Raw genomic sequence first — 18,876 nt, forward strand, 5'->3', positions numbered from 1 at the left:
TGTAGTTCGGACTGGACTGTTCCCATGGGGCACAGGGTCAGAGCTGATTTGCATATCGCCATTGTCTAACCCGGGGTGGTGTGGAGTGCAAAAAAACGATGGATTTGGGCCCAGATCTTCGGACTGGGTTGAGTGTGTGACATTGATCCACATTCGGTTCCTCACCTGTTGTTTTTGCATGTAGTGTTGCAGCCTTTCACTCCCCCTCCCCCACTTCCGCCCCTACAAATCTAATAGCAGCATTTGATGCCACCTCTCGTTATTTTCACAGTCCTAGGGGTCTGAGGGAAAAAGGATGACAGTCAGTTGTAATTTATAGACACTGAAACAGAAAGGCTGGGCCTCCGCTACCGGATCAATGCATAAAATATATTCTGATAAATGCAAATCTACCTCCATAAGTTACATTTCTGCTTTTATTGATCCCCTTCTAAATATAGGTTTCTAATCGCTTCAACTCCTTTTGAAAAGCGGATCCTAATACTGTGCAATTTATGGATGTTAGCTAATTTTTTTCAGAAACAACATTTCATCGTACAGGATGCTGCCCATTGCCTTTAAAATGCAAATAAAAAGTGAGCAGTGCACTGGTGAATTGCTTTGCATTTTCCCGTCTCGATTTTATATTCTGATTGCACACCTTTCACTGAAACGCAGAGCAGGCCGCGAGCCTCCTGCAGCCCATTTGCAGTATATTCACCCCATACAGGGCTACTGCTTACATGAGCAATCAAGTCAAGTCAAATTGTTTTCATTCGATCTTCCAAAGGCAGATCATAAAGGACACAAACGATAAAAACAAACTACACACACATGTTGAAAAATTTCGACCACATATTTAAAAATTATACAGTTCATTGTGCAAATTTATGGGTAAAATATATGTTAATTACAAACCACCACATTTTTTGCAAACAACTACTCATTAAGTTAGTTTGCATTGAATAAAGTGACAGTATAAAAGTTCTGGTTCCAGGGGCTTCATAGCTAATAAAATAAGGTGCCAAATGAATAAAATTTGAGAGCAGCAGCATACATTTAAAAGAGCAATGTCAAAGATTATGTTAAAAAGAGAATAAAAAAGCTTTTATATCAAAACAGCAAACTCCTTCTTTTAGCTTAAAGTGCACTTCAGAAAACTAGCACCTGCATAGCAGACATTACAATTGTTAAGCTGCAGTAAATAGAAAAGGGCCGCTTTGCACGTAGAAAACTTTACAAAAAAATAGACAAAATGTAAATTGGTTTGGCTCGATTGCTCATCACGTGGACAAATGGCAACAGTGTCAGAAGAGTACTGACCTATGGGAAAACATATCAACCAGTGAAAGAACCCAGACAAAATCTTGCTAACAGTGTTCTTTTATAAACTTTGATCACGTATAGTAGATACTAGGCAATTTTTGGAGTAGTTTGGATAATACAGTCATCTCTAATTGAAGGTTTGGCCACTTCCATTAGTTCCCTAGTGACTTCTTCGTGTTTGCAAAAACTGTCCCGGACCCAATTTTTATTCTTTTTTTGGATGGCCTCAGGATGCTCAAACAAAGAGATACAGCCAAGTGCAGAGAAGCAATTTTTAATACATTGTAACCATGGAATGGCCAAACCATGAGCACAGGTTATACAGTTTCTAATGACTGCTCGATTGAATTCGGCTTCTTTGTTGGACCAAATTGAGAGCCAGGGGGGCAGCATTGATGGTATCTTGGACATACTCCATGCCTAGCTCCAGATGTAGGGAGAAATGCAGGGATGAGAGAGGAATGTTGTGGGTAAAAGAAGTCCTTGAGTCATGAATATATTTAAGTTGCTTTATTCAAGATAGTTACAGGTCCAGATGTTAAGATGGTGGGGTCTCTTAATTACCATCTTAACATCTGGACCTCCCTGTCACTCAGCCTGCCTCCAACTGCCAGTAGGCTCAGGCAAAACCCCCAACATTCTATGATGTTACCAGGTAATCTCACAGTGACATCAAGAGAGCAACAAGGAAATACAAACCAGGGGAAAAGAGGCAAAGTCCAGGTACAACATATCTCCTTTCTTTAGGGAAAAGAACAAATTGATACATACTAATATCGTTATTAAATAAGCAAATAAACTATGGCGCCAAACAAGAAGATACGAACATATAAAAAACATGGGAAAGAAAGGGAAGTGGAAGAACATGGAAGACACAAAAGCCACCAATAACGTAACGCACACCACCACCCTCTTCCTAATAATGGCCAAAAGTAAGAAACATACAAGAAATTAATGGAAAAATAGGAGGCCTAAAAAAAACACAAGTAAAAGAATACCAGACGTCTCCGGCACTCTATGTATAATGAAAAGAATCTGCCAAAACAAAAGTGAACCAGTACAAAGAGTAAAGGCAGGAGACTAAACACCAAATTTCCATCCTCGTCGCCAAAATGTTGTGGGTAAAAGAAGTCCTTGAGTCATGAATATATTTAAGTTGCTTTATTCAAGATAGTTACAGGTCCAGATGTTAAGATGGTAATTAAGAGACCCCACCAGGAGTGACCTCCCTGTCACTCAGCCTGCCTCCAACTGCCAGTAGGCTCAGGCAAAACCCCCAACATTCTATGATGTTACCAGGTAATCTCACAGTGACATCAAGAGAGCAACAAGGAAATACAAACCCGGGGAAAAGAGACAAAGTCCAGGTACAACATATGCCTAGTAACCGGCAGCAGAATCTATTCTCCTCTATCTGCATCGCATGTGCATTTCTGCACCCCCAGATACCCATTCCATACGTTAAGATCGGCAAGCATTTCCGGTTGTATATCTCTAATATAGGAGCAATAGGCTTTTTACCAATAGACATGACAAGCAAGGAGGTACAGGTTTTAGTATTTCTTGGGCCACATATAATAGTAAATGTTTTCTTAAAATTTGGCCCCAGGCTCTGATCTCTCATGAAGCTGACATAACTAACGAAATGTTTTTTAAGGCAATTGACCGTCCTAGCCAGGAGGACCGCATCGTCAGCATATAATAATGTGAGCATGGCCTTATTCTCCACATACAGAACATCTACCCCAACAGATACCAATGATTTCACCAGGTCATTCGTATAAAGGAGAAAAAAGATTGGGGCGAGGACGCAACCTTGGAGCACCCCACGCTTAATGCTGAATGGTTCGGAGCATGCGCCAGCGCTCCCAAACCTGACTGAAGCTGTGAGGTTATAGCGAAGACCAACCCCTCATCAATACCCATGCTCTCTAAAATAGCTCACAGCTTTGAACGGGAGACATAGTCAAAGGCGCTTGACACGTCCATAAATGCCAAGCGGGTGGAGACTCCTGTGGCGTATCTATCTATCTATCTATCTATCTATCTATCTATCTATCGCCCTCCCTCTATCTATCACCCTCCCTCTATCTATCTATCGCCCTCCCTCTATCTATCGCCCTCCCTCTATCTATCGCCCTCCCTCTCTTCCAAACAACTCCTTCTCTAACTCCCTATTCTCTTCTCTTGTGCTGATCTGCTGTTCTCTTACACCCGACTCCTTCTTTAACTCCCTGTTCTCTTCTCCTGTGCTAATCTGCTGCTCTCTTCCACCTCACCTCCTTCTCTAACCCCCTGTTCTCTTCTCTTCTCCTGTGCTGATCTGTTGCTCTCTTCCACCCCACCTCCTTCTTTAACTCCCTGTTAACTTCTGCTGATCTGCTGCTCTCTTTCACCTCACCTCCTTCTCTAACTCCCTGTTCTATTCTCTTCTCCTGTGCTGATCTGCTGCTCTCTTCCACCCGCCTCCTTCTTTAAATCCTGTTCTTTTCTCCCATGCTGATCTGCTGCTCTCTTCCACCGCTTCCTTCTTTAACTCCCTATTCTCTTCTCCTGTACTGATCTGCTGCTCTCTTCCACCCCACCACCTTCTTTAACTCCCTGTTCTCTGCTCTTCTCCTGTGCTGATCTTCTGCTCTCTTCCACCCGCCTCCTTCTTTAACTCCCTGTTCTGTTCTCCCATGCTGACCTGCTGCTCTCTTCCACCCGCCCCCTTCTCCAACTCCCTTTTCTCTTCTCCCGTGCTGATCTGCTGTTCCCTTCCACCGCCACCTCCTCTAACTCCCTGTTCTCTTCTCCTGTGCTGATCTGCTGCTCTCTTCCACCCGCCTCCTTCTTTAACTCCCTGTTCTCTTCTGCTGTGCTGATCTGCTGCTCTCTTCCACGTACATCCTTCTGTAACCGCACACACACATACATACAACCACGCACACACACACTCAACCACACACATACAACACACAACTACGCACACACACACACAACTACACACATACAACCACACACACACACAACGCCACCCACACAACCACACAACCACACACACACACAATCTCACACACAACCACACACACACACAACCACAAACACAATCACACACACAACCACAAACACAATCACACACACAACCACACACACAACCACAAACACAATCACACACACAACCACACACACAACCACACACCCAACCACAGAAATACACCCAACCACACATACCCACAACCACACCCAACAACACACACAACCACAACCACACACAGACAGCCACACATACAACCTCACACAACCACACCCAACCACACACACAACCACACACACAACCACACCTAACCACACACACAACCACACACAACCACACACACAACCACACACATCTATCTATCACCCTCACTCTATCTATCGCCCTCACTCTATCTCTCGCCCTCACTCTATCTCTTGCCCTCACTCTATCTCTCGCCCTCACTCTATCTCTTGCCCTCACTCTATCTCTTGCCCTCACTCTATCTCTTGCCCTCACTCTATCTCTTGCCCTCACTCTATCTCTTGCCCTCACTCTATCTCTCGCTCACTCTATCTCTCGCCCTCACGCTATCTCTCGCCCTCACGCTATTTATCTATCGCCCTCTCTATCGCCCTCACTCTATATATCTATAGCCCTCCCTATAGATATCTATCGCCCTCACTCTATCTATGGCACCACCACAGCATCACTCAGGGGCACCACAACATCACTACGCGCTACCACAGCATCACTGATCGCCACAGCATCACTCGTCGCCACATCACTCAGTGCCACCACAGTATCAATCTGTGCAACCATTCAACAACAACTGGTTCAAATATGTTCTCTCAATGTTTCAAGCTTTATTACAAATGTCACAAAAAGATGTTAATATTTCACTTCTGTTCTTGGATTTTCGTCGCAATAAAATACACTGAACATAATCTTCACAAAAGTTATTTACAAAAGTTTAAGCTATTGCCATTATAAATTACAATAACTTTTATTTAAGTATTAATTATTTAAAAAAATTTAGCCATTGTTATTTGTAATAGCAATACATCTAAGTCACGTAAATACAAAACATGTTGCATTACAAATGCTATAGGTGTCACATTTGCAAAAGATAAAAGTATTGGCATTGTAAATGACAAAGCTATTATTTTCGCTATTTTCAAAACCAACACATAAATAAAAATGTGTCATTTACAAAACCAATAGCTCTAACTTTCCTAATGCGAGACCTATTGCATTGCAAATGCTTGTTATTAGTTATTTCCAGTCTTCTGTTACTATTCGTATTCCATGAATTACTCTTTTGCTTTTGTCTTACCTCTGTAAATGGTCTATCGCATCCAAAGCTTTGAGGCAGACAACAAAGTACCAAGGCAGGGTTTTGTAAAACACCAAAAGAAATGGATGCTTGTTTGTTGTTCATATATTGTCATTGGTCTGCAGTGCTGCTGGTATAGCATGAGCTAACTCTTGCCATCTCTTCTTCTCTCTTCTTTGCTGCATGGATGATTCTGCATCTACAGAAGAAGATTATGATCATTATCTGCTGCGTGGTGTTGGGGGTGGTCATCGCCTCCACGTTTGGTGGCATCTTCGGATAGTTCCAAAACTATTTGATCATGGAACAAGAAAAGAAAGATGCCAATGTGATGTTGACCTTCCAGCCGCCGCCAACTGAAGCTCAGAACTGCACATAGCCTACTTTGAAAAGAGAGACCATTCCTGCCACTGGAATGTGGATTTCATATGCATGACATTCCTTTTTGTAACACTTTGTGTGTCTGTATGGAGGGGCTGGGCGGACACGATCGTGAGTCTGACTCGGAGGAGTTTGCCTTGGATAGAATTCACTGAAGCTGGCAAGATGCCTTCTGTTGTACTGGAGTTGAATGCAGCGCTTAGAAGACCACCGATAAGGCAGCTGACAATGCTAAAGTGATTCCAGTTGGTCCGTTAAATTGATGGCGGCTCACGTTGTCTTCAATGCCTCTGGCGAACTGCATCCAAGGCTGGCAGGGCTACGCTTAAACTAGCCCAGCCGTTTAATGCATCTACTGCAATGAACTGTATGCAAACTGCATAGCACTTTCGTCTGTCTGTGGGCTATAATGGAGAGTTATTGAAATGGGTACAGAACATATATAAATCAGAGTTTCGATACGTAAGGGTTAACACTGTATTAAAGTTCAGTTTTATTATTAGAATTAATATGTAAATCTGGGTGGGTCTATATGGAACAAGGTAAACTGAATGGATTTGTCAGGTTAAAGTAGTTTTAGATGTTAGGCAGAACTGAGGTCCAAGAGGCATTGTTAATTCTGTTGACTTGTATTTCTTTGGTGAGTTGTAACCTCTTCTCCTGTCACAGTTAGAGTGTAAATGAACTCACCCCAGGTGCTCCTGTGTAGGAACATGTGGTTATTGGTGCCAGAGATGGGTTTATACACCCTGTTTGCAGAGAAGGCAAGCAGCAGATGAATTAATAGTAAGAGAGTTCTAAAGGAAGGTAGAGTGAGAGTATATACTATTGTATCCATCCATGTGTGTGTGTGTGCATGTTTGTTCATTACCAGATATATGCAAAGAGTGGGTGGGGTGTGGGATCAGAGAGGGGAGGTGGGAACCCCTGTATAGTTTTCAGTGCGGTGGCAACGTTACTGTTAACAAGGACCAAACACTTTGAGTGGAGATCAGAGCTTCTTAGCGAGACTGCCTCCACCCATGAACGTCAAAGGACTTTTGACTCCTTGTCCACCTCAGAACTGCTTTCTGTGCTTCCCTTTTGCTGTGGCTTTGGGTTAGTTTTTAAGATCTAGCGGGAGGAGTCGTGTTTAAAGTAGGTTCATGCTGTGGAAGTTGGATTTGATGCTGGTGTTGCTTATCTTATGACTTCTGAACTTTCATACCCTCACCGACGTTGGTTATTGTCCTAGCAGTAGAGTTAAGGGAACAGATCAAAGAAGGGCTTCTGGCAGTGTGGGCTGGTATCAATATCTGAGGATCTTCCGCAGAAAAAAGAAACCAATTTATGCGAACACTGTCAATTCGCAGCAAGCTAATCATCCTGTTTACTATGGAACAACCAAGGCATTCATCCAAACACTGATTCAGCGGCACACCGCCCTCCGACACTGATGGGCTACCCTGCTAACCTGGACATGCACACACAAGTAGCACTGTGGTGTGTGAGCCATCTACCAGCTCAGGATCACTGCTGATGAAACATGGGTCACCAAGAGTCTAGCTACCAGTGGGAGTAAATGACTATAGTCCAGGCTGCCCCTCCCCACACATAATAATGAATTGAGATGGTGACAGAATGTGCGCAGAGGCAACTAGCCTCATGATTTTTAGTTGTTTCAGAATATGATGTCATTCTGCCAACATTGTCCTCTTCGGACTGGGTGTTCACTCCCACTGTGTAATCCAGCCAAAACTATGCAAGGTTATGGTCAATGTAGACAGGTGCCAAAGGCACTTTTTCGAACCGGCTGGGTTTGTATCACAGTCAGTTTTGTCAGGGGACGTAACAGCTGACAAAAAGTTCAATACCAATAAGAAAACCATGATCTACACCAGTCATTCTTCGAGCAGGATGTTTCTTATAATGATAATAATAAGCCCACATTTGCAAAGCATGAACCTATCACCCAGGTGGTGGGGAGCCGTTGGGGAGCTGGAGTGAGATATTGCCCAGTCACATGATGATGAGCTGAGCTGCCGCCGTTACCGGAGATCGAACGTGAACCCCACGCTCCGGAGTCTGCTGCTCTGGCACTGCGCCACACCTATCTTCTTATAAAACACTGTCAAACCTCCCCAGTGGCAAAAGGGATGCTATAGTGCCTGCTGTGCTCAACATTCATATTAGAGACTCTTCTGCGGAATTTTCGTTTAGAATCGTAGATTTGTGAAATGCCAGCTCTCTTCTGCCAGTCCAGTTCAAGCCCACTAGCTTTATGGGCCACTGTTTCCATCAGAGATCGTTAAACAAGTACCAAATATGTTGGGCTTGAAAACAGCGGTATGCTTAGCATATGTTTTTTTAGCGATGTGATCGGATGGATGTGAGCAAAACAAAATCACGTTCACCTACCACTCATTCACAGATTGTGGGCTATGAGTTTCTTGGAACGAAACTCATTTAGATTGCTGGGAGAAAACTCAGCAAAAAGAGCAATATATCTGTGCGCAGCCAGCCTGAGTACAAATGCCAGTTTTTTTTGTAGAACATGTTGTTGTGTCCTTTAATAGAGATACACATGAGGGTATGGCGTATATGCTCTGATAGTTAGACCACCAAGTTCTTTCTGCAGTATGGCATTTACAAGCTCAGGGCTAATTCATCTAGTGATAAGACAGTGGCATGGCCAGGGTGTTATGGGCCTTTAATGCAACAGAACAGCCCCTAGTCTCCTGGGTAGGTAAATAGAAGACATTTCTAATTGGTGTGGTGTGGGACCTGCACACCCTAGGGCCCAGTTGCCCCTGCTCCTGCTACAGTAACGATAGCTATGCAACTGATAACAGGTGAACTGCTGCACTGGCATGCTCTACGGATGTACCTGATCTATTTCAGGAAGTATCCCAGCCCATGTAACTGGCAAGCTAGTTCACTTTTCTGGACACTTACTTATTAATAAGCTAATCCCAAATGTTGGACCTACCCAGCTCCCAGTCATGAGGAACCTTCATTCAAGGTATGCCCTGTTGCAAATGGAAGGTGAGATGGACAGCCTGAAGTAAGATAAAAGGAACCAGTTACCCCACTTTGAACCTACAACGTAATGAAGCTTGGGCATTCCAACACCCGGTAAGAGATAATTCAGTTCTAGTTATTACAGTAAGAATGAACTAAAATTGACTTGTAAACATTTTAAAGATTCCACCAGCTCCACTTGACCCCAATAGGCACAACATTTATATAACAGAGAAATGTTCTAATGCAGTTATGCACCCTGACAAGATGGCAAGGCAGAATCAGTTGGGGTTAAAACTGGGGAGAATGATCTGAAGCCACAATCTCAGAAAAGCTCACTATCTGGAGTTCAGAGGAATGCCATAGGTGCAAACCTCACTCAGACATCTTCCAAGGGCTGTTGGAACATGGTTATCCATCAGCAGCATACTGGGCAATTAAGGGAACATAATTTATCCTCAATCATCAAGCGTGACAGCACATTCAGCATGCAAATGTTATGAAGATGGAAACTCACCCCTCAAGTATCCTTCTCTAACTTGTTTGCCATCTTTGTTTTGGTTTGCCTGGCTCGAAGCCACGTTCAGGTTTTCAGCTCATTAGATGGTCCAAGTCAGTTGACCTAAATAAACATAGTAGTTTGTATGAGACGAGTGACTTTAACTAACATCTCGGGTATACAGCTTTTGTAGGGTATCTGAAATGTACCAGAATGAGCAAAAACACGTCATTAGAAATGTAGGATGAAAGTTAGAAAGAAAACAGTTCTAAAGCTAGAGATTCCTCTGAGATATGATAATCATAAATTAATATCAGGCCATGAGAACAGACATCAGCACTCTTATATTTAAAAATCCATTTTTTTAAATCAAAAATTGTTACATTGTTTTTTTCTGGCTCTGAACTATAGTGCCTTTTTAAATGGTATAAGTAAAAAAAAAATATATATATATATATATATATATATTTGTTGCACCACTCAGAGAAAAAAGTTGATTGATCCTTTACATTTGTATCTAATGCCAATATACCACCAGAGGATTAAGTTTGAGGAATTTTCCCCATTCCCCACCGTTGAGAAACGAAGTTTTTATCTGTTCAGCACAGAATCTTTCCTAGATCTTGAATTATTTCCCATCCTGAGGCTGGGAACCCTCAGTAGTGAATATTTAAAGAGCAGTTAACATTGCTGTAGCCATGCACTAGATAAGTTTCTCCACCCGATTATGTTGCTTGATCTCCCTTTGTTGAGGTGAAGATACTTCTTGCTCTACTCCCATCATAGTCTTCCATACCACAGTTTACCGCACATATTTCAAGTATAAGGAGAGAATCCTCAGAGGGCTGCTGTCTCTTCAATATTTGTACATAGTTCCAGTCAATTTTATCCCTTACCTCTAGTTGCAGAAAGTGGGACAGCATTTCTATTGACGGCTGGCTGAGCCCTAGGAGTGGAAATAGCAGTTATTTCATCCGAGGCAAAAGTCCCTAATCGGGTCATATGAGATGTTTGCAGCATAGTACTAGTACACAAAAATGAATTTCTCTACTTTTAAGTGCCAGGAAGGACCATACCCAGTGCTTAATTTGAGCCAGTGGTTTCCAGGGGTCGGCACCAGCACTTAATTGTCAACACTGGTGCTTGTGACAACCTGCCATAAAGTGGCACTGTCTAAATAATTTAGAGATGACCACAACAGTACATTATTAATGCAATATGCATTAAAAATTACTATTACCTGCCGCCCAAGCCATTCTTATAGCTTTGGGGGCCTGGAATAGTCTGAATTGTCACACACACAGGAGTGTGATAGTTAGTAGTTGTGTTACTATCATTGGCAGCACTTGCAGGGGCAATGTGTTTTTCAAGCTGTAGTGACCTCCTGATAGGGCCCTGGCACTTATTACAAATTAAGCACAGACATATCTCACCTTCACCACATCAGGAACAGTCTCCACTACTGGTGAGGCTTCCATCTATACTCAAACTTGTTGAACATATCTGCAGAACTGATGGTGCCTTCAGTATTCATAAAGACATCAGAGCTATCCTGTTTCTCACCTTTCGGTGCTCGGGAGGTTTTTAGCATCAACTTTTCAAACCAAAAGTGCATGGGTTGGTGCTGAAAGCAATTTTATGTGCTTCAAGACTGGGGAGATTTGAACATGTGTCTCCTTCAAAGAAACTACAGCCTTTCTTGGGAGGAGTTTAAACAGATCTTATGGCACATGCTAAAGGTGTGTGATTCTACTTTTTTGTATTTGTATATGTTTTGATATGTATACATATAGAAATATATGCTTTTTATGAATATATATGTATATATGTATATGTACATGTGCACATCTGGTTGCATGATACAATTTCAAGTCATTAATACTGACTTAAAATTATATCATATCCTAGTTCTCCTTTTTTACAGAACAATAATTTTAAACCCTTTAATACCTGTCTGTACTGAGGTGGTCACTTCAAATATGTGTTATTCACATATGTTTACTTTCTGGCCCTGTTTTGTTTCAAAGCGTTGTTCCCCAGATAATGGAATTGGCTACGCTGCCACATTGGGAAAAGTTGACCAGCCGGATGCTCCAGTCATTCTACGAAATGATCAACTGTAGTTCGAAGCAGAATTCAGTGATATCAGTTTAATATCTGAATTGGTAATGTTATATTTTAAAGATAATTTTAGAGCATTGACTGATGTGCCTGGTCTATATTCAGGAGACTAGGTTAATTTAAAGATCATGTTAATTTTTTTAAACTATCTGTTATTATAGAACATTGATTGGTCCTCACTTTAGGTTGCGTCAATCTTTACAGGGCCTTTTAATAGACAGATATTATTTTAGTCTTAGTTTTCTCTGGCTTCATTGAATATCCTTTCTATAGGTTAACACATTTCCTCAGCTCATGGTTTGAATTTCCTTACTTAGCCTGACTATGTATTAATGTTTCAACAAATAACTTATAGCAACCATTTTGAAAACAATGGGTTTGTTGCCAAACCTTTCCAGTGAGCCATATTACAAACCAACTTCTCTTTGGTTTGGTTTGTTAAAGTACACAAATATAAACCCAACACCTTTTCTGCCTTGATCATTAATTCCACTTTTACACTGCAGTGTCTTGGTGTAAGGTGCTTGTACTGACCGTCCAGCAAGCATGAACTTTGCCTTTGCTAACTTATATATTTCCTTACACCTTACATTGTGTTACAAATTAAGCATCATAGGGCCTTTTCCCTGGGATCATAGCTCAGTAGCTTACCACAATCTCCAAAGGTTAAGTGAGTGTTTTGTTAATACTCTTTTAATGTTCCTGGGAGGAGTTTGCTTTCATGCCAGATTCTTTAGTTACACTACTGACCTGTATCCATGGTTTGGAAATTTTCATAAGTTCACTTGTCGACCATTGACAATGTCAGTAGATGTCAAACAGGCATTTCAGGTGAAAATACAAACTTGCCTTAACTAGGACTCCCCATCGGTCAACAAACTATATGTTATGTATTGAACTTGTACCCTGATTTATCTCCTGAACTTAGATTTTCCAATGCTACCCTTACAAAAGTGGCTTCGAAGAGCCAACATTTTTCTAGTCACTTGTTCGTTTTCTTTATTTCTCCAAGATGATTCTGTTTTTTCTCACTATGCAAAATGACTGTGATTAAGGCTGCCTATCTCAGCCATTACACAAGCTCCCCATGACACTTTTAGACCTGAAGCTTTGATCCTATCAATAGGTGTCCGTAACTTATCAACCTGCAGCCATAGGGAATGTTCAGTTTAATTATTCGGTGTGTCTGGCTTCATGGAGAAATTGGCTTTCATGTAAGAGGACAGTATGCACAGAATATTCTGTTTCTCTTCATTAGATTGGAGCTTTCTGTACTGAGAATCTGGGGCTGAACTTTGGGTGCCTGGCACGAGCCCCATCTAGTCATTTTAACGCTACCCAAGAGTGGACTGTTGATGGGCAATCGTAAGGGTGCTCACATTTAAGTTGTTTCTGGGGATTGGTTCAACATTTCTTTTTAGTTTTCGGACATTGATAAGTTAGACTTGGAAGCCACAGAATTCCTGCTAATGTTTTACATACCTTTGTCTGTAATATATTAGAATTGTTAACGGAATATATTGTAGACTAGTGGAAATTGTTTACCTTTTTTAATCCGCCCAATGAAGTGGTCTACAGTTGAAAAGAAGACAGAATTAATCCTTGACCTTATCTTCTTGAGGTTTAGGTGTCTGAACCACTGTAATTATTTCTTCTTATGAGCTTTTCTAATGAAACCAACATTTTTTACTGTAACTCATGGCAAGGATCCAGAATGTTTTCGCTTAGTTATGGTTTGCTACTAAGGTCCTTCTGTAATCTCCCAAGTCTTGAAGAAAACTTTTCACTGCATTTTCTTATTTTAGTGACTGGCGGAGTTTCTCCAACAAAAGTTATTTATTTGTTCATGGTGTTCCCCCTTATTATGTATTGAGTAGAATGTTGCTTCCATGTTTCTTAAGCAGAACACCTATTGCTGTTAGATTGTGTTGCCCTTTTGGTTACATTGTAGGTTATTGTGTTTTTATGGCTACACAAGTGTGTTATTGAGCTTAATCAAAGGCAACTGTTGCCCTTTCAGCAGTCCTAGGGTTCATACATGATGTTTATATTATAGTGCTGTTTTTCATGTAGCGTATTTTTGACTATTTGTCAGGCAGCAATGCCAAAATGTTTTCCCCATTTTCCTTAAAATCATGCTGTTCACATTTCTTTTATCCTCTAGGCATGGTTATAAAGCAAATTTAAATAGAAGGACTAGGTTTTGTTAATAATCTTCAGTTCCCTTCTGATTTGTATTGTTCTTGGTGCTGCTATAAAATGTAGTTTAAGGTATACATTTGAGGAAGATCTCTTGCTAGAGAAGGAAAAGTTGCTTACGTGTAACAACAGCTCTCCAACTATTATATTATCTCCAGATTCTTAATTGCTTCTGCCTCCGAACATTGGAGGCTGACTGTAAGACTTGATGGAGGAAACAGAGCAGGGGTTAAGTGGATATCCTTCATTGTGGCTTAGGCCTGAAAGTCGTTGTTTTAGAAGTAAATTTATTCCCTTTTTAATGCAATATTTTAAACATTGATTTTATCGTAATAAATTATGTTATGAAGTAGAGAAAGAAACAAAATATTATATATATTTTTTAAACAAATAGATTTGAAGGTTACAATATATATGCATTTTCAAGGTCTGGCATTGCAATTGGAAATGATTTTGTTGTACAGAAAATTATTTTTAAGATCAGTAACCTTAATGTGTTTTTTGTAGATAGTCATACCCCTCCCCATAGTTTAACTGAACCATGACTAACATATCACTGACCAAATCCAAGGCTTTCAACGTTCAACAGTCAGGTCTAGGTGACTGTGAGGTTTGTAATCAGCAGAAAACCAGCAGTGGCCCGAACCAAAGCTTCCATTTTAATGTAAGGTAACGAAAAATAGGGACCATTTGTCAAAAATGCCAGTTTAGATTCATTTTAATTTGTAACATACCTGGTCATGATAGCAGGGAATCCCCAACATACAGAAAGCAGTTGAGGATAGTTATTTCTCTATAGCCCACTGAGGGCTACGGAAATTTGGGAAAAGTTGAAAGAGTTATACTTTTTGATTACAGCAATTTATAAAATGGGGGCCACTAAAAAAATCTACTGCCCTACAAACGTCATGTGCCAGAAACAATAGTAACCTGCTTATCAGATGATTGAGAAGATCCTGCTTGCCCACAATGAAGTCATACAGTTTTACGGAGGGATGTAAAATAGGAAGAATTATGTATTGACAAACTAGTTTTAGTTGCATAGTTCGGTTATTTCATGATCTAGATTTTAAGGTATTTTTGTAATTGCCTCATAACTCGATCACATTTTTAGCTTTCTTTCTGAGAAAAGTGCCCCCTATTGGGAAGTGCTGTCTTGTCATATAGAACTACTGCTTTGGATAACATGGAAGAGGCATTCTGTGTTTCACCAATGCTCAGAAGCCTCAACAACCCCTCAGTCTTGATATGACACATATCATTTGGTCTTACCGGAGCTTTTCTTTTGCAAGCTTGTATCTTCATGCCAAACAAACGTCTGCTCTGGTGCTGCTGTATTTTAATTAGTTACGTTTATTTGAAGTGGAAGAGTCAGTGCTTTTTATGCGGCCAATACTTGGCACGTTTCTAACTGAACTTTGGACTGAACAATTTAAATTATGGTGGTGCTACTTAAAAAATAAAGGTCAAAGCTTCGATCTACCGGGTACAAACATTTATACCTTACACGCCTAAATACATTTCTCTCATTTTTCCCTGGTTGGCAGCTATCAACCTGCCACCCCACAGCTAAAAAGAGAGATCTCCCCCAGACCCATAGTGCAATAAACATTGGGGCTCATTTGCATGATGCCTAGTTCCAGGAAGGGATTGTTTGTGCTCGGAGAAAATGTTTCCCCCTTTGTTTGCCGATGACTGTCCTGTTGATTGCCCCTTGATGTCCGGAGTGTTGTGTGGATTCCCCCAACTCCTGCTGGGCCTCATATATGAATGCAGTATTCTTCCCCGGGCCTCATGAGAGATAATGGCAGCTTTTAAGTGTTGCTTGGGCTCCTTTTTGTAATGGATCTTTTTTTACGAGTGAAAGACTTTGAATTTGTATCTTTGACGTACTGTGTTCTAAGTGTCCTTGTTTTTTACGTGACCCAGGCTTGCTGCGTGTTAAAGGGGGTTATAACGTCTGGTGTTGCCTTCTTTCTAAGAACCCCTCCCTGCCAAATATCCCTTCCCATTCAGCTTTTCAAGTAAACGGCTATCCATTTTGTGAAATTTTTATGTAGAATAAACATTTCAATCTGTTGGTACCTTGATTGTGTTTTTCATATGAGTATTGTAAAGGCTTTGCAGCACAACATAGTGATGTTTCAGGGATGGAATCGCCATCACATTTGTTCCAGGGCATCAAGAGGTGCTACCACAGGGGCACGGCTTTGGGAGTCAGTACATCTCACGTAAGATATATTAGCAATTGCACTAATAATCATTACATCGCAGGTCTATCTAAATATCTATCTTAATAACTTAAGAAAGGCAGACAGATACAAAAGTATTGGCAATAAAAAATAAAACTACTAATAATACAACAATTAAAAAGGTTTAAGCGGATGCCGCTTGAAGCTGCTCATGCTGCCAGCCTGCGTTATCTTCCCTGGGCGCTAGAGAAATGGTCAAATATGAGTAACATGTTGCTGGAGTGGGTAGGAATGCAATAAAACTTGAAAGAAATGTGGCCGTAGTTTTCCCTGGAATGAGTCGCCGCCACGGACACCACATGGGGACTGCGGTGGCATGACATGCCCACACACCTGCACTGGAGTATAGCCCCCTTGGCTTACGGACATAAAGCAGAGGAGATTGCTTGCACCTTAGTAAGTCATTTAATCAAAAAAGTAGGGCAGTTATGGGATACTCTGTCCTGTCTACGGGTGCACCGCAAAGTGATAGTTGCCTACTATCAACAAAACAATTCTAATTAGATAAGGTTCTGTAGAAAGCACCCATCTCCCATCAAAGATGAAATATAGTTTCTTTGACTTGTGTAAAAGTGAATAAATTTTTACTCAATTTGTATGCACCTAAATTGCATTCTACTTAATTCATCATTCAATTATCACATATGTTTCAGTCAAATTTTTTTTCATTTAGACAATTCATTATTAATATTTCTTGCAAATATATATTTTCAAAAATGTTCTCTGTCTTGTACTAAACATTTCTTTAAAAAAGCAAATGGTATCTATAAGTTAATGACAGAACCATAAAAGAGGTTTCTAATGAAAGCCAGAAGCACATACATTGTAAGTCAAAAGACATAAATCAGTCAACATGAATCATAAGTATGGACTATTGACACCACCCTAAAAAAGGGTTTTTGATGAAAGGCTGAAGCTCTTCCATCATAAGACCATTGATGTGAATCAGCCGACATGTGTTTTGCTACTCTTGTCACCTTTTTAAGGCTGAAATGACATCATAAGATCAAAATTGTCCCCTTAATATACCTCAGTAAAAAAAATTGTTATCCAGAGATTGTCATTTTTGATTTGTGTTTTTGTATCCATAGAGAAGTAATCTAGCTCTGGTGGACATTGCTAATCCGGGCTAACTTTTTCTGGGTGACATTTTTTAAAATGGCACATGTTTTGCAGTGATGATGTAATATTTCAGGAACCATGAGACCTAAATACTTCGGAGCAGATTTATGTTGGAATTGCGGCACTTTTGCGCCGCCGGGCGGCGTAAACCCTGCTAAACGTTGCGACATACTTACATCGTGACGCATCTATGGAGATGCGTCACGGTGTAATGCCCTGCGCCACATGAAACCTGCGTAAGGCTTCATGTGGGCGTTTACATGCAGGGGGGCGTTCCATCGCAGGAACGCCTCTGAAAAGTGACTCAGTGAAATCTACAAGATTTCACTGAGTCACTTTACCAATGCTGATGCATCAAAACCCTGCGCCTGCTTGAAGCAGGCGTAAAGCTTGACACACCTCGTTAGAGATAGGGCAAGTTGGAAAAGTGCTGGAGTTGCGTGCCGCACGCAACACAACTTCAGCACTGCGCCAACTTCACACCCTAGATGCGACCCGCATCTGTTTATTCCTGCGCCATGGTGCACTGCATTGTAAATGCGGCGCATCATGGGTGGCGCAAGGATAAACTTGCGTGCCGTATCTTTCCTGACGCATCTCTGCTGATTTGCAGAGATGCGTCAGGCAACATAAATCTGCCCCTTCATTTTGGTCTCAAAACATAGGTTTTGGGGATCAAGTAGTTTTATGGAGACAGGACTTTAACTCCTCAGAGCAACCCTTCCACTATTTTCCAAAATGGTGGGTCTATAGTAATGTGTTTTAGCCATCATATTAGTAATTTATTTAAATATTGTATTTGGTTCAGGTTTTCTGTTGATTTAAATTCGTAAACATGAGCTTAGCAGTTGGTAGCAGAAGACCTTTATCTTCTGACAGTGTTGTTAACTACAAATCTGAGGACTCCTTCATAAAAGAAAAATGTGTCATATGCCAAACTAATCCGTAAGAAAAACTAACATCAACTGTGGCTGAACAGAAGAGAGTTAGGCATGCTGCAGAAATGCAGCAAGCAGATGTTCACAAAAGATTAAAACCAATGAGTAAAGCGAATCAAATATTTTATCATTGTAGAAACAAGTGCTACAAGTCGTATAAAATGGAAAAAAGCCTGGAAAGAAATTGTCAGAAAATAGCAGAAAACAGTGCATCACAACAAGAATCCAAGACTTCTGAGAAAGCGACTACAACCAAATCCAATGCCCATCCAGTTGGAAGACTTATGGCCACCCCTCGTCCATCTCCAACAACTGCTCAGAAAGCAGAGGATCTTCAATGTATTATTGATGGCTAAGCCAGAATAAGGGCCAAAGGGATTGATGAAAGAACAGAGTCTGTGAGTCTCAAAGGGCATACATGTTTTTATATGAAGCTAGTTTCTTTCAAGAAGAAGTTTTCACGAGTAGCTGATCTAAACAGCAAAGTGAATATTTGCAGCGGATTTGTATGCCGACCCGAACTGCATGTATACATTTGAAAATATGAATGTACAATGAGCTCATGTAACCACCAGCCTTCAGTTTGCTTTGCACTCTTGAAAAAGTAAATTAAGTTTTAAAGCCACTCTTGAGTGCTGGCCAATGGTTCACATTCAGTGAGATCAGAGAAATAATGGTCAACATTGATGAAACTGTATTGATCCATAAAAATGAAATTAATATTT

The 18,876-nt window shown here is 40.9% G+C and overlaps 1 protein-coding gene across 1 annotated transcript in view; it reads left to right on the forward strand.

Annotated features, from left to right (window-relative positions):
- Window positions 1-15,923, forward strand: part of STX1A (syntaxin 1A) — a 443,582-nt gene extending 427,659 nt beyond the window's left edge. Inside the window, exon 9 of the mRNA XM_086954690.1 lies at window positions 5,845-15,923. Within this exon, the coding sequence (XP_086810816.1) occupies window positions 5,845-5,922 (78 nt within the window). The 3' untranslated portion in view covers window positions 5,923-15,923. The remainder of the gene's footprint in view (window positions 1-5,844) is intronic.
- The last annotated feature ends 2,953 nt before the right edge of the window (window positions 15,924-18,876 follow it).

This window comes from Lissotriton vulgaris, chromosome 2_1 (genome assembly GCF_964263255.1).
Source record: "Lissotriton vulgaris chromosome 2_1, aLisVul1.2, whole genome shotgun sequence".
Lineage (NCBI taxonomy): Eukaryota > Metazoa > Chordata > Amphibia > Caudata > Salamandridae > Lissotriton > Lissotriton vulgaris.